General features: G+C 50.7%; 1 protein-coding gene and 1 long non-coding RNA gene across 3 annotated transcripts in view; one reads left to right on the top strand and one right to left on the bottom strand.

The window, feature by feature from the left end:
- Window positions 1–21,171, top strand: part of DSCAML1 (DS cell adhesion molecule like 1) — a 343,849-nt gene that overhangs the window by 316,116 nt on the left and 6,562 nt on the right. For both annotated transcript variants that reach the window (XM_073321085.2, XM_073321084.2), the window contains 5 exons: window positions 3,237–3,392; window positions 5,267–5,297; window positions 12,478–12,596; window positions 13,440–13,592; window positions 15,650–15,844. In XM_073321085.2, coding sequence (XP_073177186.1) covers window positions 3,237–3,392; window positions 5,267–5,297; window positions 12,478–12,596; window positions 13,440–13,592; window positions 15,650–15,844 — 654 coding nt within the window. The remainder of the gene's footprint in view (window positions 1–3,236; window positions 3,393–5,266; window positions 5,298–12,477; window positions 12,597–13,439; window positions 13,593–15,649; window positions 15,845–21,171) is intronic.
- On the bottom strand, window positions 15,548–19,387 carry LOC140901731 (uncharacterized). Its single transcript, XR_012155943.2, has 3 exons — window positions 19,022–19,387; window positions 16,305–16,403; window positions 15,548–15,921 (listed from the first exon to the last, which is right to left on the bottom strand). It is a non-coding gene; the product is annotated as an uncharacterized LOC140901731 (long non-coding RNA).

Genomic DNA, 21,171 nt, shown 5'->3' with positions numbered 1-21,171 from the left:
CAGCTGCAGCACCCAAAATTCGCTGCTTCTGAAGTGCTCCCCAGCCCACCTTCCTCACTTCCTAGCCAGGCCCTCCATGCCAGCTCTCCATGCATGCTCCTGCCCCTCGACCTCCTCTGCCCACAGCTCCCCGCAGCCGGGATCACGTGGGGCTCTGGCGCCTGGCCCAGAGCTGGGAGGGGAGCACGAGCAGTGAGATTTGCCTAAAGTGGGTTAGAGAGACAAGCTGCACAGAGCTCTTCTTCAGGCCTCTGTGTAGCTCGCAAGCTCGTCTCTGTCTCTCCAGCAGAAGCTGGTCCGGTAAAAGACAGACACCGGTCTTTCTACTATCCTGGGAGTGACACGGCTACCAGCACGCTCTGAACTAGATTAGGCTGATGGGGAGAGGAGTACAGGAGAAAGCCAGCTCTCCAAACCACAGAGAGCGTATGCTGGAGACTCCCTGCTAAGTGTCTTCCTAGCTCACCACAGGCCTGTCCTAGCCAGAGACTTCTCCAGGTCTTTCTCCTGCTTTATTACTTCGTACACGTTAGCTCTGGCTCCTGGCTATCCCAGCTCAGGGGTCGGGTTTTAAACACACCCACAGCCTGATCATTTGTGACCCAGCGCCATCTCTGCAGAGTCTGTGCCGGCTGGGGCCTGACCATGCACGGCCGTGCTGCAGCAGCCATTCCTCCTCTCCCATCCAGGGCCTAGGCTCCTCCCTCCTGGAAAGGTGGATTTAATGAGCAGCGTGCTGTCCTTTCTCCACGGGCACCTCTACGCTGTCGCTGCGAGCCTGCGTCTGGCCCAGGTAGACAGACAGGCGGTTGCTGTGCTTGAAGTAGGCATGTGAAAAATAGCAGTGTGGCCATGTCGATGCAGGCGAGCCATCCCAGTGCAATCCTGCCTGACCCCGGGGCGCAGACACAGGCAGCTCCCCTGCTGTTTTCACAGCACTAGCTCGAGCACAGCGAGCGTCTGTCTGCCTCCCCGTGTGCTGTGTAGACATACCCCATCACCCCTTCAGTCCTTGGCTCCCTGCGCAGGCTGTCTGCAGTCAGGGCCGGCTGCAGTGGTCTTGGTTTTGTGATGCAGACACCCGAGAACTGGACGGATACCCCAGCTCTTCTCATGCCTCCTCCCTTATTGTCCAAAGAACATTGAGAAATGTCTCAGTAATTGCCACTGGAGAACCAGCTGTCATCCCTGCTGCTCCCCCGCTTTGGTTCCTGTCCTCCCCTGCCTCCCCCACTCCCTGCAAAGATTGCAGGGGTCAGTATCACTATCTGTGTTATACACATAGGGAAACTGAGGCACAGAGCAGGGGTCTGACTTGCACAGTGAGGGAGTCAGTAGCAAGACCAGGAAATGAACCCTGGAGTTCTGGTTTCTAGTCCCTTGCTGTAACCATTAGATGCTCGGCCCCTTAGTATTCAGCCTGCGGGGGGGGGGGGGGGGGGGGGCGGTTCTAGCCATAAAGCAAACCCCTCTAAAGTCACATCTGCTTTGTTTCTTCACCTTCCACAAGGGCAGCTTGGGGGCAGGTGGGTTTCTTCCAATTGTACAAAGAGGCCAGAGATCTGTGCTGGCCCCTTCCTGAGCAGCCCCCGAGCCAGGCAGGGCCAGCTGTCAGCAGGGAGTGTGGGGCCAGAGTTGTGGTAGGGCTGGTGTGTTCTTATGACAGATGCTTCTACTCAGAGCCTGGTCACATGTTCGTTATCCAGGGAGACTGCAAGTGCCTCGTTTTCATCAGTGGACTGAGAGGCAGATGGAGATGACACAGGGCAGGTGTACCCGTTACCTACTGAATACTAAAGGAGGACTTGTGGCACCTTAGAGACTAACCAATTTATTTGAGCATAAGCTTTCGTGAGCTACAGCTCACCTCATCGGATGCCTACTGTGGAAAATACAGGGGGGAGATTTATATACACACAAAACATGAAACAATGGGTGTTACCATACACACTGTAACCAGAGGGATCACTTAAGGTGAGCTATTACCAGCAGGAGAGCGGGGAGGCGGGGGGACCTTTTGTAGTGATAATCAAGGTGGGCCATTTCCAGCAGTTGACAAGAACATCTGAGGAATACTTTGCAAAAAGAAAAGGAGTACTTGTGGCACCTTAGAGACTAACCAATTTATCAGAGCATAAGCTTTCGTGAGCTACAGCTCACTTCCTCAGATGCATATCGGTGAGGAATACTGTTTGCCCTGCCCCGCCCCCACTCCCCCTTCTGCAAAGGCCACACCACCCAGCAGGGAAATGAGATTTGCAAGCAGTCTTCTCAGGGGAGCAACAAGGCATCCCAGTGGCCTCGCATCCCCACCCTCCACGCGCTGGTGTCCTGAGGAGGTTACCAGGGTCGGTGGCTGCGGCGGTGACTCCGTGCCAGATAAACTCTGCGGTGGGTCAGATCAGCCACCTCCTCCCCTGCCAGGATTCACGGGGCTGTGCATTAGGAACGTGAATCCTGGCAGGGGAGGAGGTGGCTGAGGCCAGGATACCTCTTAGCTGCCATGTGCGGGACTTGCAGTTGCAGATGCTCTCACGTATTATGCGTGTGCTTAGCGTGGGTTCCCATGACCGACTGCCAGAAGGATTGGGTGAATCTCTGTAGCTTGGATGGGGTGAGCCCCCAACGGCCCAGCTCTGAGGGTAGGTCTGTGCTGCAGCTGGAGGAGAGGCACCCAGCGCGGTAGGTTCACCTGCCAAAGCTTGAATCTAGCTACAGTGGCTAAAAATAGGCGTGAAGATGCAGCAGCACGGGCCGCCAAGCTGAGCGCGCACCCAGGTCTGTACAGCCAATGCTGGGGTCGGTGGCCATGCTAGCTGGAGGAACGCTAGTGTGGGTACGCTGCCATGAGCTGTGTCACGCCTCCCACTGCAGTGCAGATGCCGGGTGAGTCTGCACAAGTGAGCCAGAAACACCCTCATCGAAACACACTTACCGCCAGCCTCGGCTGCAGGTACCATGAGGCCAGCGCGTCTCTTGGGTTCCCAGGCTGGCTGGAAGCAGCAAGAGAGCGAGCGCACACATTTATCTGGGTGTCCCAGACCTCTCCCCCTGCCCCCACCCCGACATCCCTCTGGAGCTGCTTTGCAGTTGGGAGGAAGCTGTTGTCCGCAGCCCTCCCCTGTCAGCTGGGCCTGGCCTGGGCTCTGCTCAGGTCCCCGAGCTGAGGTCTGACATGGGTGTGTTGTCTTACTGCCTCGTGTGTGTGTGTGTGTGTGTGTGTGGCTCTGTCCTAGGTACCATACCCCCAATCAAATCTGCTCAGGGGGAGGGGGATGACGTGAAGAAGCTTTTCACCATTGCCTGCCCTGTGATCCTGGCTACGCTCGGGGTGGCCCTGCTCTTCATCATCCGCAAGAAGAGGAAGGAGAAGCGTCTGAAGAGATTGAGAGGTGAGATGTGAATCCGGCCTCCTGTGGGGTGGTGGGTTTAGCTTCACCTGCCATAGAGGAAAACTGCAGCCACCCCAGACTTCTGAGTGAGTCTGTCTCCTCCATCATTAGATGCACAGATTAAATACCAGCTGGTCAGGAGGCTGCGTATTGATTGCATTGGGCAGGGCAGGGCAGGGAGATTCAGGCTTGCCGCTGGAAAGCATGTTGGGAACCTGTGAGTTACACCATCCTGAAAAGACTAGTTCCTCCTCCGGGTTAATTTAACGCTGCTCAGGCCAACAACTAACGGAGGGTGCCCCACAGTCTAGAAACGATAGAACAAGAGTCACGCGGTCCGATTCCCAAGGGGCAAGCAAATTCTGACAGACGGCTTCTGTATTGTGAATGGGGGGAAGGAACGTTCAGCAGCAGGATCTCCATGAGACGCAGGCTCGGCTCCCTTCCCCGAGGGACTGAACCCAGGCAAGCGTTCATAGGAAGCGATCGGGAAGTTCCTTTTTTTATTCAGTTAAATATGTAGGCTGAGGTCTTTCTGTGTGACTCGTGATTCTGGGGCCTTCGCTGCAGACATCACGAAGAGGCGTCGTTCTCAGAAGGGGTGCTCAGCGCTTTTGGGAGACCCCTCCCAGATCACTAGTCACTGTGGACTATCTTGGCCATCATTTCTCTGACTGTCGTGCATTCCGCGCCCCACTGCGCTACGCACTGAACAGACATAGAATGAGAGTCTGCCCTGAAGCGAGTAGCAGAGCCCTAGCAGGTCGGGAGGAAGGGATCTAGGCAGCGTGAACAAGGTAGGCTCACGAAGCCTCATGGTAGTTGCATGAGCTTTGTTGCTATTTTGGGTGGGTTTGTTGGGAGGTGATTAGCTTACACTAACAAGCGTTAGAGGTCTCGCTGGAGTTTTCCTGGAAGGCAATCCCTGCAGTTCTTTAACTGCAACCGTCAAAGGTGGTGTATGCCATTAAACACCTTTGGGCTTTAGAGGGTTTGACCATGGCCAGCTGTGTTCCCAACTGGTCTTTGTAACTTACATCTGCAGCTCAGCATATGGCAGGGCAGGAGAGGGAGTTGGGGGAGCTATCTCCCTACAAAGTCCAGCCTGCACTTTCACATCTTTGGGCAGGTTTCCTTGTCTCTTTCCCTACCCAGTCCCCAAAGCATAGACAGATGCTTAATGAAACAGAAAACTTTGAGAGGGGGGTTCAGTTAACATGGATTAAACACGTTGCAACAGTTAATAGGAGACCGCAGATTCCTAGCGGCAAGCACAAAGTATGGGCAACAGTCCTGCACAGGCAGGGGAGATGGTATCTGACAGAAGAATCTGTAAGCTGCTCTGCCATGAAGGTGCTGTGTGTGGGAGAAGCAGGCAGACAAAGTGCCGCCGTGAGTTTTTGCATCTCTCAATTCTGTGCTCATCCATTTCAGTGTAGATCTTAGTTTAGATCCTGGAGGCTTTCTTGGGCGTTGGATTGTATTGCTCTTTAAGCATGTGCTGAACAAGGCTGAATTTTGGATGGGTGGGTGAGGCCAAGAGCTTCATTGACTGGAAGGATTTTTTTTTTTTTAATAGAAAACTAGTTTGCTCGGGTACTTAAAAAATAACTGTGCCTATTATAGTAATTGGATATAGTTTGATGGTAGGGTACTGTGATTGTGCACACCTTAAACTACAGTTAATGTTGACCGTGTCTGTGTGCAGGTCATGTACCCTCCCACCTAGCACATCACACAGAAGGCTGTTCTAGAAACTTGCCTGCTTGCAGAGACACGCTCCAACCCATGCATCAGTCTGCAGTGGGGAACAGAGTCTATCTTCCGTCCTTTTCGTGTCTCTTTTACAAACATCTCTCTCTTTTGTTTTGCAGATGCAAAGAGCTTGGCAGAAATGCTAATAAGGTGGGTGAGCAGTGCCTTGTTTCCCAGTGTAAGAACCTGTCTCGCTTGCTGGTGTAGGTCACAGAATCATAGAATAGAATCATAGAATATCAGGGTTGGCAGGGACCTCGGGAGATCATCTAGTCCAACCCCCTGCTCAAAGCAGGACCAATCCCCAACTAAATCACCCCCGCCAGGGCTTTGTCAAGCCTGACCTTAAAAACTTCTAAGGAAGGAGATTCCACCACCTCCCTAGGTAAGGCATTCCAGTGTTTCACTACCCTCCTAGTGAAAAAGTTTTTCCTAATATCCAACCTAAACCTCCCCCACTGCAACTTGAGACCATTACTCCTCGTTCTGTCATCTGCTACCGCTGAGAACAGTCTAGATCCATCCTCTTTGGAACCCCCTTTTGGGTAGTTGAAAGCAGCTATCAAATCCCCCCTCATTCTTCTCTTCCGCAGACTGAACAACCCCAGTTCCCTCAGCCTCTCCTTTGTTGCCCTCCGCTGGACGTTTTCCAATTTGTCCACATCCTTCTTGTAGTGTGGGGCCCAAACTTGGACACAGTCCTCCAGATGAGGCCTCACCAATGTTGAATAGAGGGGAACGACCGCGTCCCTCGATCTGCTGGCAATGCCCCTACTTATACGTCCCAAAATGCCATTGGCCTTCTCGGCAACAAGGGCACGCTGCTGACTCATATCCAGCTGCTCGTCCACTGTCACCCCTAGGTCCTTTTCTGCAGAACTGCTGCCTAGCCGTTCGGTCCCTAGTCTGTAGCAGTGCATGGGATTCTTCCGTCCCAAGTGCAGGACTCTGCACTTGTCCTTGTTGAACCTCATCAGATTTCTTTTGGCCCAATCCTCTAATTTGTCTAGGGCCCTCTGTATCCTATCCCTACCCTCCAGCGTATCTACCTCTCCTCCCAGTTTAGTGTCATCTGCAAACTTGCTGAGGGTGCAGTCCACACCATCCTCCAGATCATTTATGAAAATATTGAACAAAACCGGCCCCAAGACCGACCCTTGGGGCACTCCGCTCGATACCGGCTGCCAACTAGACATGGAGCCATTGATCGCTACCCGTCGAGCCCGACAATCTAGCCCAACTTTCTATCTACCTTATAGTCCATTCATCCAGCCCATACTTCTTTAACTTGCTGACAAGAATACTATGGGAGACCGTGTCAAAAGCTTTGCTAAAGTCAAGGAACAACACATCACCGCTTTCCCCTCATCCACAGAGCCAGTTATCTCGTCATAGAAAGCAATTAGATTAGTCAGGCATGACTTGCCCTTGGTGAATCCATGCTGGCTGTTCCTGATCACTTTCCTCTCATGCAAGTGCTTCAGAATTGATTCTTTGAGGACCTGCTCCATGATTTTTCCAGGGACTGAGGTGAGGCTGACTGGCCTGTAGTTCCCAGGATCCTCCTCCTTCCCTTTTTTAAAGATGGGCACTACATTAGCCTTTTTCCAGTCGTGCGGGACTTCCCCCGATCGCCATGAGTTTTCAAAGATCATGGCCAATGGCTCTGCAATCACATCCGCCAACTCCTTTAGCACTCTCGGATGCAGCGCATCCGGCCCCATAGGCTTATGCTCGTCCAGCTTTTCTAAATAGTCCCGAACCACTTTTCTCCACAGAGGGCTGGTCACCTCCTCCCCATGCTGTGCAGCCCAGCGCAGCAGTCTGGGAGCTGACCTTGTTCGTGAAGACAGAGGCAAAAAAAGCATTGAGTACATTAGCTTTTTCCACATCCTCCGTCACTAGGTTGCCTCCCTCATTCAGTAAGGGGCCCACGCTTCCCTTGACTTTCTTCTTGTTGCTAACATACCTGAAGAAACCCTCCTTAACATCTCTTGCTAGCTGCACCTCCAGGTGTGATTTGGCCTTCCTGATTTCACTCCTGCATTCCCGAGCAATATTTTTATACTCTTTCCTGGTCATTTGTCCAATCTTCCACTCCTTGTAAGCTTCCTTTTTGTGTTAAAGATCAGCAAGGATTTCACTGTGAAGCCAAGCCGGTCGCCTGCCATATTGACTATTCTTTCTACACATCGGGATGGTTTGTCCCTGTAACCTCAATAAGGATTCTTTCAAGTATAGCCAGTTCTCCTGGACTCCTTTCCCCCTCATGTTATTCTCCCAGGGGATCTTGCCCATCAGTTCCCTGAGGGAGTCAAAGTATGCTTTTCTGAAGTCCAGGGTCCATATTCGGCTGCTCTCCTTTCTTCCCTGTGTCAGGATCCTGAACTCGACCATCTCATGGTCACTGCCTCCCAGGTTCCCATCCACTTTTGCTTCCCCTACTAATTCTTCCCGGTTTGTGAGCAGCAGGTCAAGAAGAGCTCTGCCCCTAGTTGGTTCCTCCAGCACTTGCACCAGGAAATTGTCCCCTACACTTCCCAAAAACTTCCAGGATTGTCTGTGCACCGCTGTATTGCTCTTCCAGCAGATAACAGGGTGATGGAAGTCTCCCATGAGAACCAGGGCCCGCAATCTAGTAACTTCTGCGAGTTGCCGGAAGAAAGCCTCGTCCACCTCATCCCCCTGGTCCGGTGGTCTATAGCAGACTCCCACCGCGACATCACCCTTGTTGATCACGCTTCTAAACTTAATCCAGAGATTCTCAGGTTTTTCTGCAGTTTCATACCGGAGCTCTGAGCAGTCCTACTGCTCCCTTACATACAGTGCAACACCCCCACCTTTTCTGCCCTGCCTGTCCTTCCTGAACAGTTTATATCCTTCCATGACAGTACTCCAGTCATGTGAGTTATCCCACCAAGTCTCTGTTGTTCCAATCACATCATAATTCCTTGACTGTGCCAGGACTTCCAGTTCTCCCTGCTTGTTTCCCAGGCTTCTTGCATTTGTGTATAGGCACTTGAGATAACTTGCTGTTTGTCTTGCTTTCTTAGTATGAGGCAGAAGCCCTCCCCTCTCATGCTCTCCTGCCTGTGCTTCCTCCCGGTATCTCACTTCCCCACTTACCTCAGGGCTTTGGTCTTCTTCCCGCGGTGAACCTAGTTTAAAGCCCTCCTCACTAGGTTAGCCAGCCTGCTTGCGAAGATGCTCTTCCCTCTCTTTGTTAGGTGGAGCCACTAGGTTAGCCAGCCCCGTGGAAGGAAAAGGCCTAGGTAGGGAGCGTCGAATCGTGGAAGTCAACGAATGGCTACGCAGGTGGTGTCGGAGAGAAGGCTTTGGTTTCTTTGACCATGGGATGGTGTTCCATGAAGGAGGAGTGCTGGGCAGAGACGGGCTCCATCTTACAAAGAGAGGGAAGAGCATCTTTGCCAGCAGGCTGGCTAACCTAGTGAGGAGGGCTTTAAACTAGGTTCACCGGGGGAAGGAGACCAAAGCCCTGAGGTAAGTGGGAAAGCGGGATACCGGGAGGAAGCACAGGCAGGAATGTCTGTGAGGGGAGGGCTCCTGCCTCATACTGGCAATGAGGGGCGATCAACAGGTTATCTCAAGTGCTTATATACAAATGCACAAAGCCTTGGAAACAAGCAGGGAGAACTGGAGGTCCTGGTGATGTCAAGGAACTATGACGTGATCGGAATAACAGAGACTTGGTGGGATAACTCACATGACTGGAGTACTGTCATGGATGGTTATAAACTGTTCAGGAAGGACAGGCAGGGCAGAAAAGGTGGGGGAGTAGCACTGTATGTAAGGGAGCAGTATGACTGCTCAGAGCTCCGGTACGAAACTGCAGAAAAACCTGAGTGTCTCTGGATTAAGTTTAGAAGTGTGTGCAACAAGAGTGATGTAGTGGTGGGAGTCTGCTATAGACCACCGGACCAGGGGGATGAGGTGGATGAGGCTTTCTTCCGGCAGCTCACGGAAGCTACTAGATCGCATGCCCCGATTCTCATGGGTGACTTTAATTTTCCTGATATCTGCTGGGAGAGCAATACAGCGGTGCATAGACAATCCAGGAAGTTTTTGGAAAGCGTAGGGGACAATTTCCTGGCGCAAGTGCTAGAGGAGCCAACTAGGGGGGGCGCTTTTCTTGACCTGCTGCTCACAAACCGGGTAGAATTAGTGGGGGAAGCAAAAGTGGATGGGAATCTGGGAGGCAGTGACCATGAGTTGGTTGAGTTCAGGATCCTGACGCAGGGAAGAAAGGTAAGCAGCAGGATACGGACCCTGGACTTCAGGAAAGCAGACTTCGACTCCCTCAGGGAACGGATGGCCAGGATCCCCTGGGGGACTAACTTGAAGGGGAAAGGAGTCCAGGAGAGCTGGCTGTATTTCAAGGAATCCCTGTTGAGGTTACAGGGACAAACCATCCCGATGAGTCGAAAGAATAGTAAATATGGCAGGCGACCAGCTTGGCTTAATGGTGAAATCCTAGCGGATCTTAAACATAAAAAAGAAGCTTACAAGAAGTGGAAGGTTGGACATATGACCAGGGAAGAGTATAAAAATATTGCTCGGGCATGTAGGAATGTTATCAGGAGGGCCAAATCGCACCTGGAGCTGCAGCTAGCCAGAGATGTCAAGAGTAACAAGAAGGGTTTCTTCAGGTATGTTGGCAACAAGAAGAAAGCCAAGGAATGTGTGGGCCCCTTACTGAATGAGGGAGGCAACCTAGTGACAGAGGATGTGGAAAAAGCTAATGTACTCAATGCTTTTTTTGCCTCTGTTTTCACTAACAAGGTCAGCTCCCAGACTGCTGGGCTGGGCATCACAAAATGCGGAAGAGATGGCCAGCCCTCTGTGGAGATAGAGGCGGTTAGGGACTATTTAGAAAAGCTGGACGTGCACAAGTCCATGGGGCCGGACGAGTTGCATCCGAGAGTGCTGAAGGAATTGGCGGCTGTGATTGCAGAGCCACTGGCCATTATCTTTGAAAACTCGTGGCGAACCGGGGAAGTCCCGGATGACTGGAAAAAGGCTAATGTAGTGCCAATCTTTAAAAAAGGGAAGAAGGAGGATCCTGGGAACTACAGGCCAGTCAGCCTCACCTCAGTCCCTGGAAAAATCATGGAGCAGGTCCTCAAAGAATCAATCCTGAAGCACTTGCATGAGAGGAAAGTGATCAGGAACAGCCAGCATGGATTCACCAAGGGAAGGTCATGCCTGACTAATCTAATCGCCTTTTACGATGAGATTACTGGTTCTGTGGATGAAGGGAAAGCAGTGGATGTATTGTTTCTTGACTTTAGCAAAGCTTTTGACACTGTCTCCCATAGTATTCTTGTCAGCAAGTTAAGGAAGTATGGGCTGGATGAATGCACTATAAGGTGGGTAGAAAGCTGGCTAGATTGTCGGGCTCAACGGGTAGCGATCAATGGCTCCATGTCTAGTTGGCAGCCGGTATCAAGTGGAGTGCCCCAAGGGTCGGTCCTGGGGCCGGTTTTATTCAATATCTTCATAAATGATCTGGAGGATGGTGTGGATTGCGCACTCAGCAAATTTGCGGATGATACTAAACTGGGAGGAGTGGTAGATACGCTGGAGGGGAGGGATAGGATACAGAAGGACCTAGACCAATTGGAAGATTGGGCCAAAAGGAATCTGATGAGGTTCAATAAGGATAAGTGCAGGGTCCTGCACTTAGGACGGAAGAACCCAATGCACAGCTACAGACTAGGGACCGAACGGCTAGGCAGCAGTTCTGCGGAAAAGGACCTAGGGGTGACAGTGGACGAGAAGCTGGATATGAGTCAGCAGCGTGCCCTTGTTGCCAAGAAGGCCAATGGCATTTTGGGATGTATAAGTAGGGGCATAGCGAGCAGATCGAGGGACGTGATCGTTCCCCTCTATTCGACATTGGTGAGGCCTCATCTGGAGTCCTGTGTCCAGTTTTGGGCCCCACACTTCAGGAAGGATGTGGATAAATTGGAGAGAGTCCAGCGAAGGGCAACAAAAACGATTAGGGGACTGGAACACATGAGTTATGAGGAGAGGCTGAGGGAGCTGGGATTGTTTAGCCTGCAGAAGAGAAGAACGAGGGGGGATTTGATAGCTGCTTTCAACTACCCGAAAGGGGGTTCCAAAGAGGATGGCTCTAGACTGTTCTCAATGGTAGCAGATGACAGAACGAGGAGTAATGGTCTCAAGTTGCAGTGGGGGAGGTTTAGATTGGATATTAGGAAAAACTTTTTCACTAAGAGGGTGGTGAAACACTGGAATGCGTTACCTAGGGAGGTGGTAGAATCTCCTTCCTTAGAGGTTTTTAAGGTCAGGCTTGACAAAGCCCTGGCTGGGATGATTTAGTTGGGGATTGGTCCTGCTTTGAGCAGGGGGTTGGACTAGATGACCTTCTGGGGTCCCTTCCAACCCTGATATTCTATGATTCTATGAGCACTCCTCCTTCTTGGAACACCGTCCCATAGTCAAAGAATCCAAAGCCTTCTCTCCGACACCACCTGCGTAGCCATTCGTTGATGTCCACGATTCGACGGCCTCTACCTAGGCCTTTTCCTTCCACGGTCATGGCACCAGAGTGCACCCTCGGCGTGTGTCTACATATGCCGCAGTCACACCTCCCACTTGCAGTGTAGACAGACCCACAGCGCTCAGGGGGGTGTCACTTCCAAGCTTCCCTTTCTAATGCTGCTTGAAAGCGGGCGTAGCCAGTGACTGTTCTCAAAGCTACTGCTGGCCCCCCTGTTCTGACAGCAGATGAATGTTGCGTGAGAAATGGCCCTGTGATGCTCTGCACCAGACGGGGGTGTTTGAATCCCTCACTGGGAGTCTGGGATCATACCCTGCAGGTGGGAGGCTGCCCTGAAGAAGAGGGGATAGACATGGTGCCCTGACGGGCGCCAAGGCCCAGCACTGTGTGCAGGCTGCGGCTGCTCGCCTCGCCTCATGGTCCTGCCTGCTCGTTTGGGGTAGTGCGTGCACACAGCGCTGCAGGGATTGGATCCCTGTCATAATGGAGCACAGCAAAGACGCCATTTTACCCACTAATTTGGGACTTTGTAACGCTGAATATCTCCCCGTGACGGCAGCAGGTCTGGTGCGTCGCTTTCTGCTTGACTTTCAAAGCATGGCAGAGCGATTTCCAATACGTGGCAGGCATCGGGATGTGATGGGGTGACGACTTGTTCTTCATGCACAGCCCTTTTGTTTCTCCCTCCCCCCCAGCAGGAAGAAAGGGGTCATAGACCTGGTCGGTGGTAAGGCGTCAGTGAAGTGGAGACTCTGCTGTATTCATTGGCTTCTCTTTTCTCTGCAGCAAGAATAACCGGAGCTTTGACACACCAGTGAAAGGTCCCCCCCAGGGTCCCCGGCTGCATATCGATATTCCTCGTGTCCAGCTGCTCATTGAGGATAAGGAGGGCATCAAGCAGCTGGGTGAGTGGGGCTCTTGCCTCAGATCTAATGGCACTTGGCCTTATTCCAGTTTAAAGGATCGCTGAGCAAACCCTCCTTCCCCCTCCGCTTCCCTGCTGAGGCCACGGATGCACCTTACCGATAGTCCCACAGGCTCCTGGCTGGGCCCAGTTGGAGTGTTGCATGCCGGGACACACTCCTGCTCATACACCAGAGATGAAGGCAGCTGCAGCAAGTGCTGTGACATGGGACAGGTGTGACCGTACTTTGAGGGAACCCACAGAAGGGCCCTAGGGGAAGAGAATCTTCCCCCTGCCACACTTCTGGCCAGGGAAATACTATTCTCCGGTCGATATCTGCCTGCCCTGGCTTCTGAATGCCAGCTCCCCATGCCAAGAGCCCATCTTGGCCAGGGCACGTAGTTTCCCTTAGGACTGGGGGGTCTTCCCGCCCCCATCTTTCTGCCCCTTGCATTTATTCCATTTTCAGCCAAGTTGCCAATATTGCTTGGAATCATTCTCACATTCCAGTTCTGGGGGGAACTGGGTTGGAAGCTGAGAGTCCCCTGTGCCCTGCCCCACTTTCATGCCCAGGAAGGAAGAAGTGCCACTTCCCTGGCCCTGCGTGCTGCACCCATACCGCACAGGAGGAGCTGTGTAAAGCCCCAGCTTTTTTGCTTGTATTGAGCCTGACACGGGTAGAGGAGGGTGAGGGAGATCCCCCAAGCAGCGAAGCCAGAGATCGGTCAGGCAAGGAGCTACTGTCAAGTGGGTCAGGGCAGCATGGGCTGGTGATGCTGGTGACTTGCAACAGATGCTTTGGTGAAGCTGTCTGAGCTCAGTCCCCAAACTCTTCTTCTTGCAGGGGATGATAAAGCTACAATACCAGTGACAGACACCGAGTTCAGCCAAGCTGTGAATCCTCAGAGCTTCTGCACTGGGGTATCCTTGCATCATCCAGCTCTGATACAGAACACCGGACCCTTGATTGACATGTCTGACATTCGACCCGGTACCAGTAAGTACTTGAGGCTGTGTGGCAGATCCCTTTCCTCGAGAGGCAACTGATGCTGGCTGAGTGCCCCAGCCATCAAGCTGTGTGGTGTAACCAACTCGGGTGGAGTTAGGCCACTTCTGAGCATGCCTACCAGGGCCATGCCTAGGTGCCCAGGCTTTGAGAATCCTGCTGGGGCTCAGGCATGAGAGAGAGGGGCAGCAATTGATGTGCTCACAGTCACCTAGAGAACTATTTGAGCACAAACTTAGGTGCCATGTGAGTTTAGGCACCTACAGGTTTGGGGCATTGCAGTGGTGCCTAAAAGTGGGACTTGGGCACCTCAGTTGCTGTGTGGCTTTGGGGGCTCATCATTGCACCCAGAGATCTGTGCATGGGGCCCCATACTGAGCACTCATTCTCAGTTCAAGCTCCAGCTAATGCGGTGCTGAGGTTCCTGAGGTAGGTTGCCTTATTGTTGGAATAATAGGGAGACTCTATACTCTCGAATTGTACCCCAGACTCTGTTCTGTGTCTTCATCAGGCATCCCAAGCCAAACGGACTGTGTTTTGTTTGCATTTTAGAGCACTTTAATTTTAAACGAGTCAGATGGCAGCAGAGGAAGTGAGTTGTACCTCTGGAGCCCCTTTGCCATCACCCCAAACTTGCCCCATGCATGGGACCCACGGCCGCCTACTAGCATACATGACACATGGTCTGTGAACTTTAAAAGAAAATGTGCAAAGCGCTCTAAACAAAAATGCTACTGCAGCCTGTGTGTCCCTCCCAGGTGGCTGTTGTCTTCCTCTGCATAGAGGAAGCATAGCTGCATAGAACGAAAGCGAAAATCTAATACTGCTTGGATTACGGGGCGTTGGAGCTTTGGGTGGGTCACATCAGGGGAGGCCACAGTGATATGTTCTACGTGAATATGGCTCATTTTCCTGCCAAAGAAAAGCGATTTCTTCCCATCCAAGAACAAGTGTGAAATACCAGCTGTGGTGTGTGTCGGTAACCTAACTGCACCCTGTCATTTATAAGCCTGGTGCTGTCACCTGCTCCAGGAAGCTACCCTCCCCGTTGTGCAGCGTGGCTGTGAGAGCACCTGTACAACAAATGTTGCATGTGACTGAGACAGGGACGAGCAAACATCAGACAGATTCTACGGGGGAGTGAAAATGTGTCAACTATTTGCAAATTACTGGCACTCCATCTAGCTCAAAGGGGTGTTACATTAGACATTCAGTAGCTCATAGTTAGTTACATATAGGGATTACATAAGAGTACATGGTCATATTTTGTTATGCACACAAGACCTTCTGCTAAGAGTTATGACGGTTATGTAAATAGCGTACATGGATTAGGGATAAGTAAGGCTAAAGCATACATGGTACCACTGTAATTATCTTCTTCTTATGTCTCCGACTGAGCAGATAGCCCTGGCAATGTATGCTTTATAATGAGGAGGCAGGGATTCTAAATATCTGTATAACTTTGTAAAAACAGACAGACAGAGAGTTTCTCAAATCAGTCCATTTGACAAATATTTTGATGTTTGTACCATGTGATCCAGGTGACTACAGACTCTGGCTCTAATGGAAGACAAAAAAGCACATCTCATATCACCTGGAGCGAAGCGTTTTCCAAAGTACTAGTTTGAGTACTTGGTTGCATTATCAATTGCATTTGGAAGCTTTCTGCCAATTTTCCATCAGTTATGGCTCTCTTTTTGATTTTTACAGATTGGATGCCCAATGAGAATGTTTAAACATCCATGCTGGTGATGACCAGTACATATGTGCCAGCCATCAACTTTTTCTAGCTGATGAGTTAGTTACCCCTTAGTACCCCATATGGGTCAGGGCTGGTAGCCGACAGGCACAAGCGTCTGTCGGTGGACAGATGTCTAGCAATATACACAGACAGACATCTGCGTTTGCCCGTGTCTAGCTGTAGACACACATGCCCACCTGCAGAGCGGTGGGTTGCGGGAAGGCTCTGTGTTTGTTTGCCTCGTGAGAGCACATCTTTCTCAGAGGACAAACCTGACCGTGTTGTGTAACTAACTTTCGTGCTTCAGACCCAGTTTCCCGGAAGAGTGTGAAATCTGCCCACAGCACCCGGAACAGGTACTCCAGCCAATGGACTCTCACCAAATGCCAGGCATCTACTCCTGCACGTACTCTTACATCTGACTGGAGGACCGTGGGATCCCAGCATGGAATTACGGTCACAGAGAGTGACAGCTACAGTGCCAGTTTGTCTCAGGACACGGGTGAGTCAGCAGGATGGGGAATGCGGTGGTGGCGGCGATCACCACTGCCCCAGGGAAAGGCCAGGCAGCTGGTACACCTAGGGGAGTAAGAGAAAAACCAGAGGCTCAGCTACCCCCTCACTCGCTCCTGAGAGCAGCTTCTGCCTCAGCCACCCTCTGCCATGTCTCCAGCAGGAAATGGCCCAGGGTGTCCCCAGAAAGCCCCCTGCCATTTTCTTCAGAGTCCAGGCAGCGCATACTCTGCAGTGGGGTGGATTTGATTGAAAGACTTTATTTAATCATGGACTTCTACATAAAAGTGCATTCTTGTTCTAACCTGAATTCATGTTCTTCAGAGATCAATGTAGTTTTCATTTTTAGAAGATACACACTGTAAAGTGATTTATTTTGAAAACTGTTCAGATGAGTTTTACAGCTATCTATCTCAGAAAACAAATGATTGATTGGTTATTTCATTTACCAAAGGTAATTGAAGCAGTTCACGTCCAAATGACTTCAGAAAGATCTATCTCCCGTTCAATCGGTTAATCGTTAATATTTGGAGGGTTTTCTTGCCATGCTGTATGAGGAGGAGAACATCAGACATTTAAATATTTTATTTATTTAACAGCAAACAACCAACCATATAATAATGTAGCAAAACAAGCATATAGTTAAATGACAGTAACCTCAAATAGTTAGTTAATTTTCTGGCTTTCTTTAGTTAAACAAACTTGCACTCCAGATATTTAAATTGACTGTCAGGCAGGTCAACATGAGAAACTTACTTAAGATGTTGGCTTCTGCAGCTAACTAACTCGATCGTCTTCACCTTCATTTTCCTGTTTGTTCATAATCTGACAAAGACGAACCAGCTTTCCTGCTTGTTTGGCTCCCAAACGATTTCTCAGTTTGGAACGGATTGGTCGAAAGGAAGGAACTATTCTTTTTACACTGGCTGAAGAAGCTACTGCTAAGTGAGATGATCACTTTCTTCCACAGTCTCTGAATCCAAGTGTTTGCTTACGTGACTTCCACCAGTTCAGTGGTGTGACTTTCTGTCAAACCTCAGCAGTAAACCTATTGTTTGAACGGTTCACACTTAGCTCTGAAGTTTATTATTATTGGAGGGCTGATTGCTGGATGTCCATGTCATAGCCAACTCCTCCTCCTCAGCAGTTTGGGTTTGACTGTGGTACTGAAACTATTACCAAGAAAAGGAGCTGGAGATCGTGCTTGTCCCATTTGGGTTTCTAATGCTTGAAACTTAACTCTGTCATTTCATATTTCTCTTTTTAAGATCTCACTCAGTTGGCCAGGAGGGTGCCATCATCTGTGTTTGTCAGTCAGGATTTTGCTCACAAACTGTTATGTGATTAGGCCAGTACTCTAAACAAACAGTCCACTACTGAGTGACTTCCACTGCACATCTTGTGGTGGAGTTTGCAGCACCGCCTCTGAAAAGAGTGGGAGGAACCAAGCTAAGGGGTTGTTACTGAAGTATTTTGCCACTTAGAATTGTAAACTATCAGGGTTGGGAGGGCATCTAGTCCAACCCCCAACTAAATCATCCCAGCCAGGCCTTAAAAACCTCTAAGGAAGGAGATTCCACCCCTAAATTCCTAGTGAAAGAGTAATTCCTACTATGTGCCTTAAACTTCTGCCACTGCAACTTGAGACCATTACTTCTCATTCTGTTGTCTGCTACCATGGAGAACAATCTAGATCCACCCCGTTTTGGGTCGTTGAAAGCAGCTATCAAATCCCCCTTCATTCTTGTCTTCTGCAGACTAAACAAACAACTGCAGTTCCCTTTGGGGGAGGCCTCATCTGGAGTCCTGTGTCCAGGTTTGGGCCCCACATTACAAGAAGGATGTGGACAAATTGGAAAGAGTCCAGCGGAGGGCAACACAAATGATTAGGGGAGTGGAATGCAGGACTTATGAGGAGAGGCTGAGGGAGTCATAGACTATCAGGGTTGGAAGGGACCCCATCTAGTCCAACCCCCTGCTCAAAGCAGGACCTGATCCCCAACTAAATCAGCCCTGCCAGGGCTTTGTCAAGCCTGACCTTAAAAACTTCTAAGGAAGGAGATTCCAGTGTTTCACCACCCTCCTAGTGAAAAAGTTTGTCCTAATATCTAACCTAAACCTCCCCCACTGTAACTTGAGACCATTACTCCTTGTCCTGTCCTCCTCTACCACTGAGAATAGTCTAGAGCCATCCTCTTTGGAACCCCCTTTCGGGTAGTTGAAAGCAGCTATCCAATCCCCCCTCGTTCTTCTCTTCTGCAGACTAAACCATCCCAGTTCCCTCAGCCTCTCCTCATAAGTCATGTGTTCCAGACCCCTAATCATTTTTGTTGCCCTTCGCTGGACTCTCTCCAATTTATCCACATCCTTCTTGTAGTGCGGAGCTCAAACCTGGACACAGGACTCCAGAGGAGGCCTCACCAGTGTCGAATAGAGGGGAACGATCACGGTCCTGCATCTGCTGGCAATGCCCCTACTTATACATCCCAAACTGCCATTGGCCTTCTTGGCAACAAGGGCACCCTGCTGACTCATATCCAGCTTCTCGTCCACTGTCACCCCTAGGTCCTTTTCCGCAGAACTGCTGCCTAGTGTGTAGCAGTGCCAGACTCTGCACTTGTCCTTGTTGAATGTTGTCAGATGTCTTTTTGGCCCACTCCTCCAATTTGTCTAGGTCCCTCTGTATCCTATCTGCCACGCCTCTCAGTTTTGCATCACCTGCAAACTTGCTGAGAGTGCAACCCTCTAGATCATTACTGAAGATGTTGAACAAAACTGGCCACTGGACTGACCCTTGGGGTGCTCTGCCATCTAGACATGGGGCCATTGATCACTCCCTGTTGAGCCTGAGGAGCTAGCTGGCTTTCTTTGCATCTTTTAGTCCATTCCTCCAGCCCATACCTCTAACTTGCTGGCCAGAAGACTGTGGGAGTTGAGATGACTGTCTCAAAAGCACGGTTCTTGGCTTTCCTGGATGGGATGGCAGATAGATAGATGACTCAGTCTCCCTTAGGAGGGAGTCCCTGACCATCCTCACCTGCTGCCTCCTCTTGGGCATGGTAGTTGTGAAACCCCCATCCCTTCTGATTGGTGGAGTCTCCTGCTCCCTTCCCTCAGCTGTCTCAGCATCAGGACCTGGGGAGAGAACATGAAACTGGGTGCTCACCTGTATCTGCAGTGCTGGTACAGAGATGCTTTGCTCTTGGTCTGTCTGCTTCTGGAAGTCACATGCTGCCAATTGTTGTCACTGTTGTTCTGTCCCTGCTAGGCAGCCTGCTCTGCCTCTTCAGAAGGTTGTGCCTGCTGGAGTGTATCCTGATGTCTGTCTGTCTAGGGGATCTTTATGTTCTCTTTGGCAATGCAGGGTTGGTCCTGGGTTCTTCAGTCCTTGAACCTTCTCTTCCAGTTGGGTGCTACGGCCTTTGTGGCCCAGCAGCTGACTGATTGATTGCTCACCTTCCTTCTGGGAGATGAAAGCGTCAGTGGGCCTGCCTGCTGTTTGCAGCAGGTGTCCCGGTGCAAAGCCTTGCCCCCCTCCCCCTCCCCAGCTAAACTCCCTTGCGAAACTCCCCTGTTAGCCATCCCTGTTCGCACGCTCCTCTGGTCGCTTAGGGGCCAGCTTCTTAGAGGCCTGCTGGCCCCACCCCCTGAGCAGGGATTGGTGGGTGCTAACAGGCTTATTGCACACAGCCTTGCCCACCACACCACTAGGCTCAGCATTCACACCCCCCAAACAAACAATCAATCAATCTGAGCCCACGGCACCTGTCAGCCAAGCTGCAGGCACCCCCCAGACACACATACACACGTTCTCCAAGGCCACATCATCACTCCTCCTGCACCCAGAGACCCTCCCTCCCTCCCTCCCTCCCAACACAACACTCAAGTCTTTGGCTAGGAAGTGCATCAACCAAGCACTACAACCATGTTGTTAGCTTGGGACCCTTCCAATCACAGATACGGTTGCAGCATCATCTGTGACCAAGCTGCATACTAGACAGTTGACCTTTTTGCACAGTGTGAGACAGCTTTCATTGCTGCTACTTGGAAGTATTCTGCTTTCTGTGCATTTCCCAATGCCTCTGTAAGGAAGACATTCCCCACTTCCATTGTCACACAAGCAAATACAATAGGATCATTGTGGCCATTGCTCCACCCATCATAGATTCATAGATATTTAGGTCAGAAGGGACCATTATGATCTAGTCCAACCTCCTGCACAACACAGCCCACAGAATCTCGCCCACCCACTCACTCCTGCAATAAACCTCTCACCAATGTCTGAGCTACTGAAGTCCTCAAATCGTGCTTTAAAGACTTCAAGGAACAGACAATCCTCCAGCAAGTGACCCGTGCCCCATGCTACAGAGGAAGGCAAAAAACCTCCAGGGCCTCTTCCAGTCTGCCCTGGAGGAAAATTCCTTCCCGACCCCAAATATGGCGATCGGCTAAACCCAGAGCATGTGGGCAAGATTCATCAGCCAGATACTACAGAAAATTCTTTCCTGGGTAACTCAGATCCCACCCCAGGCCATATTTACCAGGAATAGTTAATTACCAAAACCATGTTATCCCATCGCACCATCTCCTCCATAAACTTCTCAAGTTTAATCTTAAAGCCAGATAGATCTTTGGCCCCCGCTGCTTCCCTTGGAAGGCTATTCCAAAACATCACTCCTCTGAGGGTTACAAACCTTCATCTAATTTCTAGTCTAAACTTCCCAATGACCAGATTATATCCATTTGTTCTTGTGTCCACGTTGGTACGGAGCTTAAATAATTCCTCTCCCTCTCCGGTATTTATCCCTCTGGTATATTTATAGAGAGCAATCCTATCTCCCCTCAGCCTTCTTTTCATTAGACTAAACGAGCCAAGCTGCTTGAGTGAGTCTCCTCTCGTAAGACAGGTTTTCCATTCCTCGGATCATCCTAGTAGCCCTTCTCTGTACCTGTTCCAGGTTGAATTCATCCTTCTTAAACATGGGAGACCAGAACTGCACACAGTACTCCAGGTGACGTCTCACCAGTGCCGTGGGTAACGGTACTAACACCACCTTATCTCGACTGGAAATACCTCGCCTGATGCATCCCAAGACCGCATTAGCTTTTTTCACGGCCACATCACATTGGCGGCTCATAGTCACCCTGTGGTCAACCAATACTCCAAGCTCCTTCTCCTCCTCCGTTACTTCTAATTGATGCGTCCCCAGCTTATAACTAAAATCAATTTCACCCTCTAGACCTTTTGCACACTGATCACTTTCTCTTTCACACACACTATCCAGCAATTTACCTGCAACATCTGCTCTTTTCCAC

This window comes from Lepidochelys kempii, chromosome 22, assembly GCF_965140285.1.
Source record: "Lepidochelys kempii isolate rLepKem1 chromosome 22, rLepKem1.hap1, whole genome shotgun sequence".
NCBI lineage: Eukaryota > Metazoa > Chordata > Testudines > Cheloniidae > Lepidochelys > Lepidochelys kempii.
This window is presented reverse-complemented; position numbering and strand designations above follow the sequence as displayed.